This window comes from Theobroma umbraticum, unplaced genomic scaffold (genome assembly GCF_002168275.2).
Source record: "Theobroma umbraticum cultivar Fairchild unplaced genomic scaffold, ASM216827v3 scaffold_130.0, whole genome shotgun sequence".
NCBI lineage: Eukaryota > Viridiplantae > Streptophyta > Magnoliopsida > Malvales > Malvaceae > Theobroma > Theobroma umbraticum.
The window spans coordinates 3,145,111-3,157,516 of NW_018397264.1; the positions used below are offsets into that span (position 1 = coordinate 3,145,111).

Consider the following 12,406-nt stretch of genomic DNA (forward strand, 5'->3'; position numbering starts at 1 on the left):
CTTCAATGGCTTGAAGTTCATGGATATACTTGCAAGATATTGACAATGGGTAGATGAGACCAGAACAGCCTGTGGTGGTTTCAATAAATGATTGGTTTGCACTGCTTTCATACAGGGCCCTAGTTTCCCACTGAAGAGTTTAGTGGCTGAGAGCTTATTAGTTGTGAACGTGGGCATGATGGCATGATGATGATGCCGTGGTCCTCGATACGACTGTTAGTTGGTTAAGCTCCCACTCTTCTCCACCCTACGGTCAGAGCAAAAAACTGGAAACCAAGTACAGAGAAATGGGCCACAGTTTGCGTTAAAAGCAAGAGAAATAAAAGCTCATGTCTACTTCATTTCCATCCCATAATTGCATTCTTACAAGATGTTCAGTGTTATTTATTATTTTCAACGAGCATAACTTGTATAGGCGCATACATCAGACGTATGAAATCCGACCTCCATTATCAAAGTAGTCATAACTCCACTCATAAGCACTCTCAACTCTAAATACAGAAATGCACAGATACAACAATGAAGAAAACCACTCAAGTACGAAACTCAAGAATGAATGAAATCAATCAAAATGAAAAGCACACCATCCACACACGACCAATACATGCCAAACCCTATAAGTTCTACAATGAGAAAGAACATTTTTATCAACTTGTCACCAGGAGAAATGCACTGATCCAGATGTAGCAGTATAGTCATTGATTAAAATGAACCAAGAAAGGCGTCTGAAATCAGGTGTTTGTTGTTAATTCTTGTGAGGAGCATTTGCAAAGGATCTCTGCACATGAAATAGGAATCAATTCATGGTTGCTGCTTGTAAGGTCTCCTGGTTAATGGTTAATAGATATGGGAAGATTTTTTATGTATCTACATGATTTCAATGGCAAGGTTAGAAAAAGCCATTGCATCATGCAAAAAACACCTTTAAGGAGAGTTAAATGATGCCCCCCTTGCTCGGTGGGATGTCACTGCCTATCCTTCTGATTTAGAAGACTTAATTAGCTTGTTTTTCTCCCACCTTGACCCAACGTGAGGTACATTATTGGTATGAAGTATGAACAAAACAGAGTCAGTTGCCTTTTACAAGTTGATGTCACTCTCGTGGTCCTTCAGCTAAGCTGGAAGCACATGATATTCACATTCCAGACTTTCATTTATGTAGCTGGTTACGGTGTCTTCCACTAAATCTTCAAGAATGGCTTCACCCATCTCAACACCAATACAATCAGTGTCAAGTCGAAGATCCATCCATGTCCCTGTCTTAGACATGTCTTTTCTGACTATCTGGTCCAAAGTACGAGGCAGTGGCATTGGAAGCAAATGCCAATAAACTCCTTGCCAGACCTCTAGAATAGTATGTTTCATGTTTGGGATAGGACGGATGTTGGGTTTGATAAATGACACACCCGGGGAACCAAAGTAGTACCCACAAACCTCCATGATAACTTCATTAATGCAATCAAAGAGCAGTTTTTGGTCATGACAGAGCTGGTTGGGCGAGTACTCTACCTCATCAAGCAATAATGGGTCAAGAAGCTGGTCTGAAGAAAGTGACCTGATGTAGAGTTCATCCCAGTTGAAACTAGAGGCTTGCAGCACTGCCTTTACGTGCTCAAATATTGATTCTTTATCATCCATGCAAGTTTTAATATGATTGCTGTGATTTGTGGCTAAAGAGCCATGTTCTTCGAATCGAATTCTTAGTGGTTGCATGGATGTTTCAGCTGAAGATCGGTGAACAAATTGGCATTAGACAAAATGTGATAGAACAAAGTTAAATACAAAAGTAGGGTGTGTAACAAACAAAATAATTCTCTCATATGCCTACCAGTATGAGATCTGATGCTTGCAGGGCTGATAACATCCTCTGCAAATAGTGGCTCAAGAACAGATACAGGACTTGGCCGCTCCTGTATATCAGTAACACTCTCTGGACACTCAACCTTATTGGTAACTAAAGAGTTTGATGGAGATGCTAGTGGAGAAAATGGCTGTTGGTCCTCTTCAGATGAATCCTGGAGAAAGAACAAAAATAATTAGTTGGATGACATAACATATACAGGGTGCAGAACAACAAAATGGAATAATGACATGATATATAGAAGAGCCTCTATTTTGATTATGGGGATTTTAGCTCTGCCTTTAACATAACAATAGAATCAAGACAATATCAAACGTGATGTATCTTTTTCCATCCTCTTTGTGGGAGATGGGAGATTAATGGAAGGGCATAAGCAGCTTGTATTCATTGCTTTAAGATTCTTTGTAATCACATCTCAAATATATTCCAGCAAGTGGCATCAGTATACCTGTTTCAAGCATTGATGATGTTGTTTTTCATCACAAACTTCACATACATCTACATTTTTGTCATCTCTAGTAATTGAAGAGTCACTTGTCTCAGAAAAAGTGTCCAAGACCTTGCTTTCTTCCTGAACCATCAGTTCAGGTGCTTTAACATTACTCACAGAACCTGCATAAATTTTATGAAGGTTCAATTTAATAAACCCAGATACTCATGATTGTCACCATAAATTAAACAAATGCAAAACAATACCTTCAGAACTCATTTCATCTTTAGCAGCACAAAATGTTTGGTCCTCTTTGTCATCATTCACACAAGTGTCAAGGTTGTTTAAAATGGCATTATCACCATGGACTTCATTAATGGTCTTGTTATCTGAAATGCAAAGCTGGCTCTCTGCTACTTGACTTAGATGGCTGACATGGTTCTGTTGATTGTTTACATTCACCTCCCCAAAATTTTCAGAGCCAGCAAATCTCATCTGTGCAGTAATGAAATTAGGCTCCAAGTTCCTCCCAGGGCTGCCAACAGGTGATGAGTTATACTCAGGAAGAGAAAGAAGCCTGCCTAAAGTTTTTGGAACCTGTCTGCTTGAAAGATCCACATTCTCATCCCCATTTCTTAGCATCTCAGAGAGATGTTTCTTTGCCTCAAGATAGATGTTCGAAACCTTTTGCTTGGAAAAATCAGTAGTCTCATAATCTGTACCTTGTTCAGAACCTTTTAGCTTGCTTGTTTTTTCTCCTTTTTTGACACCAATGGAAGGTCTGGCCATTCTTTCAATAAAGAAGTGGTCTTTAGTTGGAGAATTCATCCCAATATATTCCTTAACTCCTCCACTATCCCCTGAATTTTGTCGCTCACCAGGAAATCTTTTAGAAATACCATCAGTGGGGATTCTATGTTGTTCCCTTCCCATAGCATGTTTCAACTTTCTTTTTATTTCAGCAAGAAAAAAGTGGGAACCAACTTTCTCATTAGGCTCCCTATGTCTGATGATGTACTGAGGTTCTGGTGATAAGCCAAGGCTGCTTCCAGTTTCAGGAGTTTGCAAGCATGTTGGCCCAGGCTTCAAAATTACAATTTTATTTGAAGCTTGAGAAACCTTATTTCCATCTGATAGGTCCCTTCCGCAAGACTTGAGCTTTCTTCTAAAGAAGTTATGCTGTTTTCTATTAACAGGCTCACTGGATTGTCTTAAATCAACAAGCTCCTGCTCTGAAAAGTTGGATCCAGCAAGAGGTGTAGACTCTTCCTCCTCCTTTAATTGAGCATCTGGCAAGTCGTGCACATATTTCACCAACAATGAGTTTGGATCCCGTAGAAGTTTCAAAAACAATTCCTCATCTAAACTCAAAATTTGAAGTGCATCCATGACTTCTTTTGAGGCTTGGAGTTCCCCATCTTCTGTAAGTTGATTCCCGTTAATCAGCTTCTGACTCACTAAGAACTTGATTGCCTCAGTCAATCTTTCTTCAAAACCAGAACTCTTCAGGTTTGGCTGCATATGACCTTCAGCAGGCTGGCCATGATGCACACAATTTATTGTTTTCTGATGGATTTTCTGACAAAACTCTTCCATTAGGTTGTCCATATTGAGATTGCTTGTAGTTTGTTGCTCTGATTTATGCTGACAAGAACCTTCTGATACCAAGTTCTCAGCAGCATCAAAATCAAGACTGCTATCACGACTTTTCTTACGAGTTTTGTTTTTTCTTTTCCGGTTCTTCCTTCTGTTGTCTTCTTGCCCTGAATCACACCGTTTTGCTTCAATTTCAGTATTATTTACATCTTTCTTTGCAACCTGCTCTCCGGACATTTCTTCTTCTAGGAGTTTCTTCACACTTGGCTTACATGCATCAGATACTGTTGTTTTCTCTTCAGCATCCTGGATAAAGCAATAGTAATATCAATAATAAATGAAAAGCTTACTCCATTGATGAATATCTTCCGCTCAAAATATCTCTGCCCTTCTAATGAATATATGGCAATTTTCAAAATTAGTGGGTTAAGGTTTTTAAAGCTTACAAGAGTTTCTGGACAATTGTCTCCAGAACTAGTCAACATGTCAAGTTTTTTTACTGAGTTTCCCACACCTGCAAGAATAAAGAGAAAACACAGCATTAAAGGAAAACTTAAAACAACATGGATCAAACACAAACAAACCAATATTTCTAACTTTAAAGAAAAAATAGGTTTTAGATTTAATCATACCAACAAACCAAATAATCTCTTAATGCTAAAAGGACAATGCAAAAGACTTTTTGTAATCAATTTGCAACTTTAAACAGAGTTCTATCCACATGCATGCGGATGCTTCAAAATTTCTTAGAGAACTTACCAACCGCATTTCTGTAACTGCGCCTTCTATCAGAAAGCAATCTCTGAGTTGATCGACCATGGCGGAAGTCAAACATACTAATCAAGCCCCACATACAGCCCAACTGTTCCTTTTCATATCGCACAGGGCGCCTATTTGATGTTTTGGCCATGATAAATGTGGTTTTATTTGGGATTATAATGCTTTGACAATTGAAAGTTGTTTGTTGAAAGGTGACTTGGAAATCTGATAAACAGAAAAAATCAGGAATTAGAAGGATATAAAAATGAAATGTAAGGTCTCAAATGTTTACCGATTTTATAAAATATAAGAATAGGGGAGACAAAGGCACCTTCATCATAGAGTTGCTAAGAGCTGATGTGAAGAAAAAGAACAGACATTGATATGTGGATGCCAGAAATGCAAATAGGCTATGTAGGAGTCCATGGTGTTGCAGAAAACTTATCATTCAAACAGATGAACCAAAGGCAAAACAGGTAGACACTCATAATAAACAAAAAGTCACTCTTGAATTGTTAGCCTCAGCTCTTCAAAAAACTTCCAATGACAATCTCTTTTAACTGAATCTTTCAGACAAGAATACAAGCTAAGTGGTAAAAGAATCATGACTGTCTCATTGTGCAAGGAACTGGAAACAGACACCCCACAATCAGATCAGCCCAAATTTCACATGGTCATGAGAATTCTGAGGAGACACTTGACACTGATGATTATGCAAAACAAGAAATTCCCTTTAACAGATCAGCTTCTAAATTCATCAGTTCTTAACATTCCTAAAATACTGTTAAACCCTTTCCTTAAGCCTTTGAGATACAGATATGGCTTCTGTCTCTCTCATGCAGCACCTAAATTGTCACATAACCTCTTATCTTCTTCCTTTTTTTTTTTTTCCTAATTTGATTTGCTTTACGTGAACTGTCAAATACCTCATCCCCTTTATCCTAAAACAATAATAAAAATAAAAATAATGAAAGAGCAAAGCTATAAAGGTGATTGATTTGATGAGAGATGAGGAAGAAATGCATAAAATGTGTACCTGAAAAACAGGGTTCTTAAAATTCGATACCACCAAGAACTAGGAGAGAGCTGCAGTCAAATGTAACTGGACATGTTAGCATAAAAAAGTAGAATAACAACATTCCAGTTTCAACAACTCAAGTTTCCCAAGTAGCGTAAACCACAAGGTCAATAGCCAAAGCTTTCTTTGGATGGCAAGGTATCAAAGCTGTCTTTTTGCCTCCTCAAGCCTTAACCCGCGCCTCAAATTCCTCGCTAAAGGACTCAGAGCTTTTTTTTTTTGCTCTTTTTTTTCTTGGATCTTCACCTCAACGAAACGATCAATTGCATTTGAAGATTACAGATTGATGACACCTCAAAGAATTCCTTTTTCCCAACCCTTCAATCAACAAAGAGCATGCAAAGTAATCAACTTGGGAAGCGATCAAAGCCTTGACACTCCTCGAAGCTGTGCCTTTGCATGGCCTGAACTGGATTCTCAGAGTCACCCAAAGACAGGAAAAAGAAAACCAGAATTATACTATTCCTGATTAACAGAATTGAAGCCCTGAGAAAACTGAATACTTGCTTTTGCCCATTTTCTCTCCTTGAATGCCATATCTCCAACTAGTTGAAACAACCAAATTTTATACTTCTTCCACTGATAACAACCAATCCAAGCTTCGTATAAACACCCATATGAGTTCTCTGTCAAATTCTGATGGAAAACAGTGAAGACAGATTTTTCTTTTTCTTTCTTCGGAAATCCTACTGCAATCTCAGAAGCTAGTTCCAAGCTCCAACCAATAGATAAACAAATGGAAAAAGCTTAAAGAAATAAAAAAAGAAAACAGAATAAAAACTCAGCAAAATCTGGGATATAAGAAATAGTGATAATAAGAGAGGAAACAAGGACTTTATCTAGGTGGTGGCATCGTTTTGACAACGAAAAAGTAAAGAAGCAGAGCAGAAAATGCTTTATCTGGCACCGACCCTTGATTTTTTATGAAGAAAAACTGAAATGGGCAGGCATTATAGACTGTGGAAAAGAAAAGTGGAGTAAAGAAGAGTAGAGAGAGAGAGAGAGAGAGAATGGGAAAGAAAGTGACAGGAGAAAAAATGCTTAAGATTACAATGTTGTTGGCCAAAAACAAGGGAAGAGAAAGATAGTAGAAGAAGTAGTCTCCAGTTGGAAGAGAATACGTGACAGTTGGGGTTTTGATTCGATTGCAATGGACCCCACTTCCAAAGCCAAAAGAAAAAGAGAAAGAGAGAGAGAGAGAGAGAGAGAGAGAGCTTCAGCCTTTATGTTGAAGAAAAGTCTGCTCTCCCCTCTCTGCTGTTTTATTTATATCTTTTCTTTTTTATTACCATTTTTCTTGTTGGGTTTCTTTCTACCACACTGAAACATGACGCAACTCACCACCAGGCACCAGTTCTCTTCCCTCTCATCTCTCCTGTACCTTTCTCTTTCGGGCAAAAAGTGGGAAACCTCTGTCTCCAACTTGTTAGTTTTTGCGTATTCTGTCTCTTATATCTCCTGGCAACTTGGCCGCCATCCCAGAAATTGTCTACACTCTCATGGGTGGGTTGGTGTCTACTTTTTCTTGGTCTCTAGAGAAGGAAAAAAAAAGGTTAAAAGCAAAGGGTGTCGTTGAGAAACAAGAAATGCATACGGATTGTCCAAAACTTTGATAGAGAAATGGAAGAAAGAAAAGAAAAAGGTTAACTAAAATGGATGTGGCCTTATAGACATTACAACCTTATGTAGCAAATACAATTCACTTGTTTGTTTTGTTTTTGTTCCTTTTTGAGAAAGAAATTTAAGGTAGATACTAAGATTGGGTATTCAGCAATTAACCTTTAGATGAACCCAAAGAATTTAAAAGAAAATATGAAGAATTTTAGAATAAAAGTTAGGAATTTGCTACACATGGATCATGCCTTCTTTTAAAACAAAATAAATATACACAATAACGCGTAGGACTACAATTAAAATACAAATAATAAAAGAAACCCAACAAAGTGGCAATGGGGGATCACACGTTTGAGTGATTTCTACATTATAGAGTATGTTTACTTGGTTCAATTTGCTAAACTAAAGATTATACTTGGTGCTTTGTTTTTCTTTTTTCTTTTTTCAAAAAGTACAACAATACTGAAGTCCCAAATTTTGTCGAGCTGCATGCTACTATAAAATATAAGGTACAATTAATATTAGTGCAAAAATAAATGATGGAGGTTGTGGTGGTGGTGGAAGCCACCATTGCCTTTTTTTTGTTTCTTGTTTTTGACTCCATAAGTAATAACCATTATGATGGTAATGATACTTGGTTTTTGAATTCAAATCTGCCAGCTTTTTTTTTCTTTTTAATGTAATTATTATGAGGGAATAGGCTCTGTTGGAAATCTTAAAAACCCCTTCCTCTTGCCGCGGTTTGCATACAAAATTTAGTAAGGAAAAAGATAGCACCAAAATGGGTTTTGATGGAGGCAAATGGGAAGAACAATTAATGCAAAGGGTACCATGGCAGATGCTTGGTTGTTTTTCTTGGGATTTATTAATAAAAAAATGAAAAAAAAAAGTGTGTTAAAACTTGAAGTTATATCTCCATAATGTTTAATGGCATCACTGCCGACTTACATATATGGGAGAGGTTGGCTGCATGCCATGTTGGTTGCCATGAATAGAAAGGGTTAATGCCAATTTGGTCCGGATTTAGTCTTTCAAAAGCTGTTCCACATACATAAACCAACAGTTGATTCAAAAAAGTTTCAACTTTAAAAGGAATTATACTTTGGTTTCTTTTTAAAACTCTGTTGGAACCGGTAAAAGTTGGAACACTTTTAACCTTTCTTTTTTTTTTTTTGTTTTGACTAAAAGAATAACCTATAATGTTATATTCGGCTTGTTGAGGCTCAAATATTCATACTGTTGTTAGATGGAAAATAATCTTCAATTTGTGACTTGAGATTAGTGTTGAAGACAAATGGCAAATGTGGTCACACCATCTAGTTATGTGATTACAATGAGACATAGTTAACCAGTAGCTAGGTTAACAGCCGTTTGTTTTTCCAATCATTGATTAGATTTTACCTGAGACTAGGATAACTTCTGGTACATGTTTATTCTGACTTATGTGTGGAAACTAATTTTAGAAGGATGTAACTATATTTAGAATAAATAAATAAATGGGACTAAATTACATGAGCCCGTGACATTTTGTTTAGTTTGGAAAAATCATTGAGGAAACATTGCTCTGATTTTATTGTCCAAAGTTAGAGACAGCTGCTCATGAAAAAATGGGAAAAAAACAAAGAAACTGATTTCCTTTCTTTTTTTTTTTTTTTGGTTCATTCAGTATAGAAATTCTAGCTTTTGGTGCAGGTAAAGGAGCTGAATTTCAGCTGTCATAGTCGTGGCAAAGCACCTGAAAAAAACCAAAACGAAGCACAAGCAAAGGCAAGGGGACTGGACCTGCTTGTGGGGGAAACAAGGGCATGCAGAAGTTCACGAAACCAATACCCTTTTTTATGGTTGTCCAGGGCGCAGGTGAGGGAGGAGCAGTTGGGCCGAGGCGCCCCCACACTCTCTGAAATACCAAAAGGCTGATGGGTCCACTCTCACATACCAACTCCAACGGTGACTCCACTCTTTCTCGTATCACACGGCCCATAGGAGACAACAAGCTGACCACTCAATTTCTCAATCCCCTTTCTTGTTTTATACCACGCTACATCCTCTGTAAATATATACCCCGTTGTCGGTGAGGCTAAAAGCCTTTGAATTAGAATTTGTGTGCAATATTCTTGTTTGGACCATTTTGCAATCCATCTCTTCAATTTGTATCCTTTTTCTCAATCCTATTAATGTGATGTGCAAAGTCAATTAAGTCATAAATTCCATATGTAGGGGAGTGGATGTGTGGTCACCTAATTTAACAAATATTATAGTAGTTGGATACCCTTTTTAAAGGAGAAAAAAAAATGAAGGAAGGGTATTTGCTAAAATTTATGATTATAGCAATAATAATAATAATAATAATAATAATAGCTAATCACAAGTGTGGTCCGTTCAATAATAGGGGGTAAGGTGGCCAAACGAACTTCTCTCCATTCCAAGCCTTTGGAATCATGCATTGTCGTCATCAAAATTGCTATTTGTTTTGAAGCTCACTTTTTGTATTCGAGTGACGAAAAAAGGTTTATTGGCGATGCTTCTTTGGGGACCACTAATTACTGTACTATCAAAATCTAAAACACCCAAACCTTTGTTATTCACATACATTGGCTGCAACTTTTAACATTGATAGTGATAGATTATGACTGGTTACCCCATTTTTGTTCTTATTTTCTCTCCCTATCACATTTAAAAGATTGATGAAAATAACACTCCCCATACAAAATTGGTTCTTATTTAAGAAGGAAACATGGGAGGGGGGGGGGGGGGGAGAGATTTTCTTGTTCTTCTTTTTTTGCATGCCAGCATCTAGGCAGCCTTTTTCTTGCTTTGTTTCAAAGATATCCAAGATGATTAAAGTGAAGGGCGTTGGGTGGAATAAGATTCACATAAAATAGAGGACCACAACAAAAAAGGAAAGAAGAAGAAGAAGGATATGTTCCAAATTCAATCATTTTTTTTTTACAACAAAGTTTCATCTACATATATATTATGTTCCAATTTCAAAGAAAAAATCATTTAAAACTTGGTTAGGAAATACCCAAAGTTTGATTCAACATTTTATTCATTAGATATCTACCAAACTTCATAATTTGCATTAGTTTGGTGGAATTAAGCTCACCAAATAATTCTTTCCTTTTTAGATGCTAATATTATTATAAAAAAAGTGGGATGTAACCCATAATCCGGCATAGAGTTGGTTGAGGTTTGATTATCAGATTAGGTCATTACATTACAATATTCAATCTAGAATCTGTGCTTGATGTCAGTACAGTTCATTGGTTGGTGGTTGTCATGTAAGAAGTGGTTAAACAACCTCCCCTTTTTCATTTCTTTAATTTTTTTTATTGTAGAAGCAATATATAGCTAATCCAGTTTTGCTTTAGGTTTTAGCATAAGGAGGTTATGCAATGCCCATCTAAGATTCCAGAAGATAATGAAAGCATAATTTGTCCTTCTAACCGTTTGACTTGATGGTCCAAGCTCTAATATATAACAAAGAGTATACAAGTCTTGATTACAATATACAATTAAATAAGGTAAGAAGAAGAAAAAGAAAAGCAAAAAGAAAACCCACCCTTCTTTTAACCTTTGGCAATGTCAAGGTTGGAATATTGGATATTCCCGTTCTCTTTTAAGCATTGGATGCTCCCACTTTCGAGTACCCAAAGCCCTTTGAAAGGACTCCCAACTCAGAACCCCAAATCTATAAGAGAAAGAAAGCAAAAGCTCCCCATAAGTTGCATTACACTCAACAAAAGAGAAAGTAATGAAAGTTAATGGGGGTCGAAATATACTACCACTTTATGATGCCTGAATCACTATGAGTTGGCCAAATGGGATGCGAGAGAGAGAGAGAGTGGAATCATGACTCATTGAAGTATGAATGATGCCACACAATTGGCTTCCCCTTCACCTAAGTATCGACAAAAATCGGCCCACATTTAAAAAGCCCATAATTTTTTTCCCCCTCTTTCATATCATATGATATTTTGCTTTCAGCATCTCAAATTATCAAACGTAAAATCATATGGAACTTGATGTGGTGGGGGCTACCATTGCACAAGCTAACTTTTCCTGTTCAATTATGGAAAGTCTGATGAAATTTAATTAAAATTATGTATTTTTTTAAGAAATATTATAATAATAATTTGAAGTGGTTCAATATCTGTGATGATAATGTATATAAATATATATATATATATATATTTTAAAAATAACAATATGTTTGTTAAGCACTTTGAAAGACGCTTTATCTAAGAGTCAAATGACATCATTGAGAAGGAAAAAGAAAGAGAGCTCGTGACATGTCTTGATCCTCCTTATAAGACAAGATGGCTATATGCTTAGCCCAAAAAATATTAAACCAAGGGATTGTGGAGTAAGCAAACATTTCCACCTATCGAATCATTGTTGGAAGAATAGAAATATATAAAGAAAACCCTTAGGTTAAGCTATCTATCAGATCAGGATTAGCCATGTAAAACTGCACCTTGAAAAATCAGACTACAACTTTATGAATGGTGTGACCTTCAGATTGGAAAAAGGACGGTCCAGGAATTGCCTTTGGTGGATGGAGGGCCCAGATCTTTCACATTATAGCAATGATGATTAAACATAAATCAATAGTTAGGCAGCACGTGTCGGTTCGAGACTGGTCCACAAGCGGACCACAAGGACTATGAAGATCCTACGATATAGATATGAGCTGCCCTTAAATTCAACGACGAAGTACAAGGATTGGGGGCATGCTACAACTTTGGACATTGACATTAATTCTCAGGTTAAGGACCACTGTCCACCTTAAATGGGCTCAACTTTAGCTGCATTTTGTTTTTCTCAATTCAAACCCAAATGACAAATGAGCACATGGGCAAGAAACCCAAGTTACAAGATATTAAGTGTTCATTCTTGGGGCGTATCATGTGGAAAGGAAAACCATAGCATTCATGTTCCTATTTGAAAGAAGAATAGTGATGGCATAAATTATTCAGATAGTCTGTTTAATAGGTATCATACAACAATTTGGAAGGAGTTTTCAAATCATGCAACTCAAACTATCGCAACAAAAAGAAGTATGGGA

At 36.9% G+C, this 12,406-nt stretch overlaps 1 protein-coding gene across 1 annotated transcript; it reads right to left on the reverse strand.

Moving 5' to 3' along the window:
• Window positions 1-355: 355 nt before the first annotated feature.
• TRM15 (GPI-anchored adhesin-like protein, putative (DUF3741)) lies at window positions 356-6,785 on the reverse strand. Its single transcript, XM_021435031.2, has 7 exons — window positions 5,683-6,785; window positions 4,647-4,871; window positions 4,334-4,401; window positions 2,558-4,193; window positions 2,310-2,473; window positions 1,829-2,015; window positions 356-1,724 (listed from the first exon to the last, which is right to left on the reverse strand). The coding sequence occupies exons 2-7, from the start codon at window positions 4,795-4,797 to the stop codon at window positions 1,114-1,116; spliced, it is 2,817 nt and encodes a 938-aa protein (XP_021290706.1). The 5' UTR covers window positions 4,798-4,871; window positions 5,683-6,785; the 3' UTR covers window positions 356-1,113.
• Between the last annotated feature and the right edge of the window lie 5,621 nt (window positions 6,786-12,406).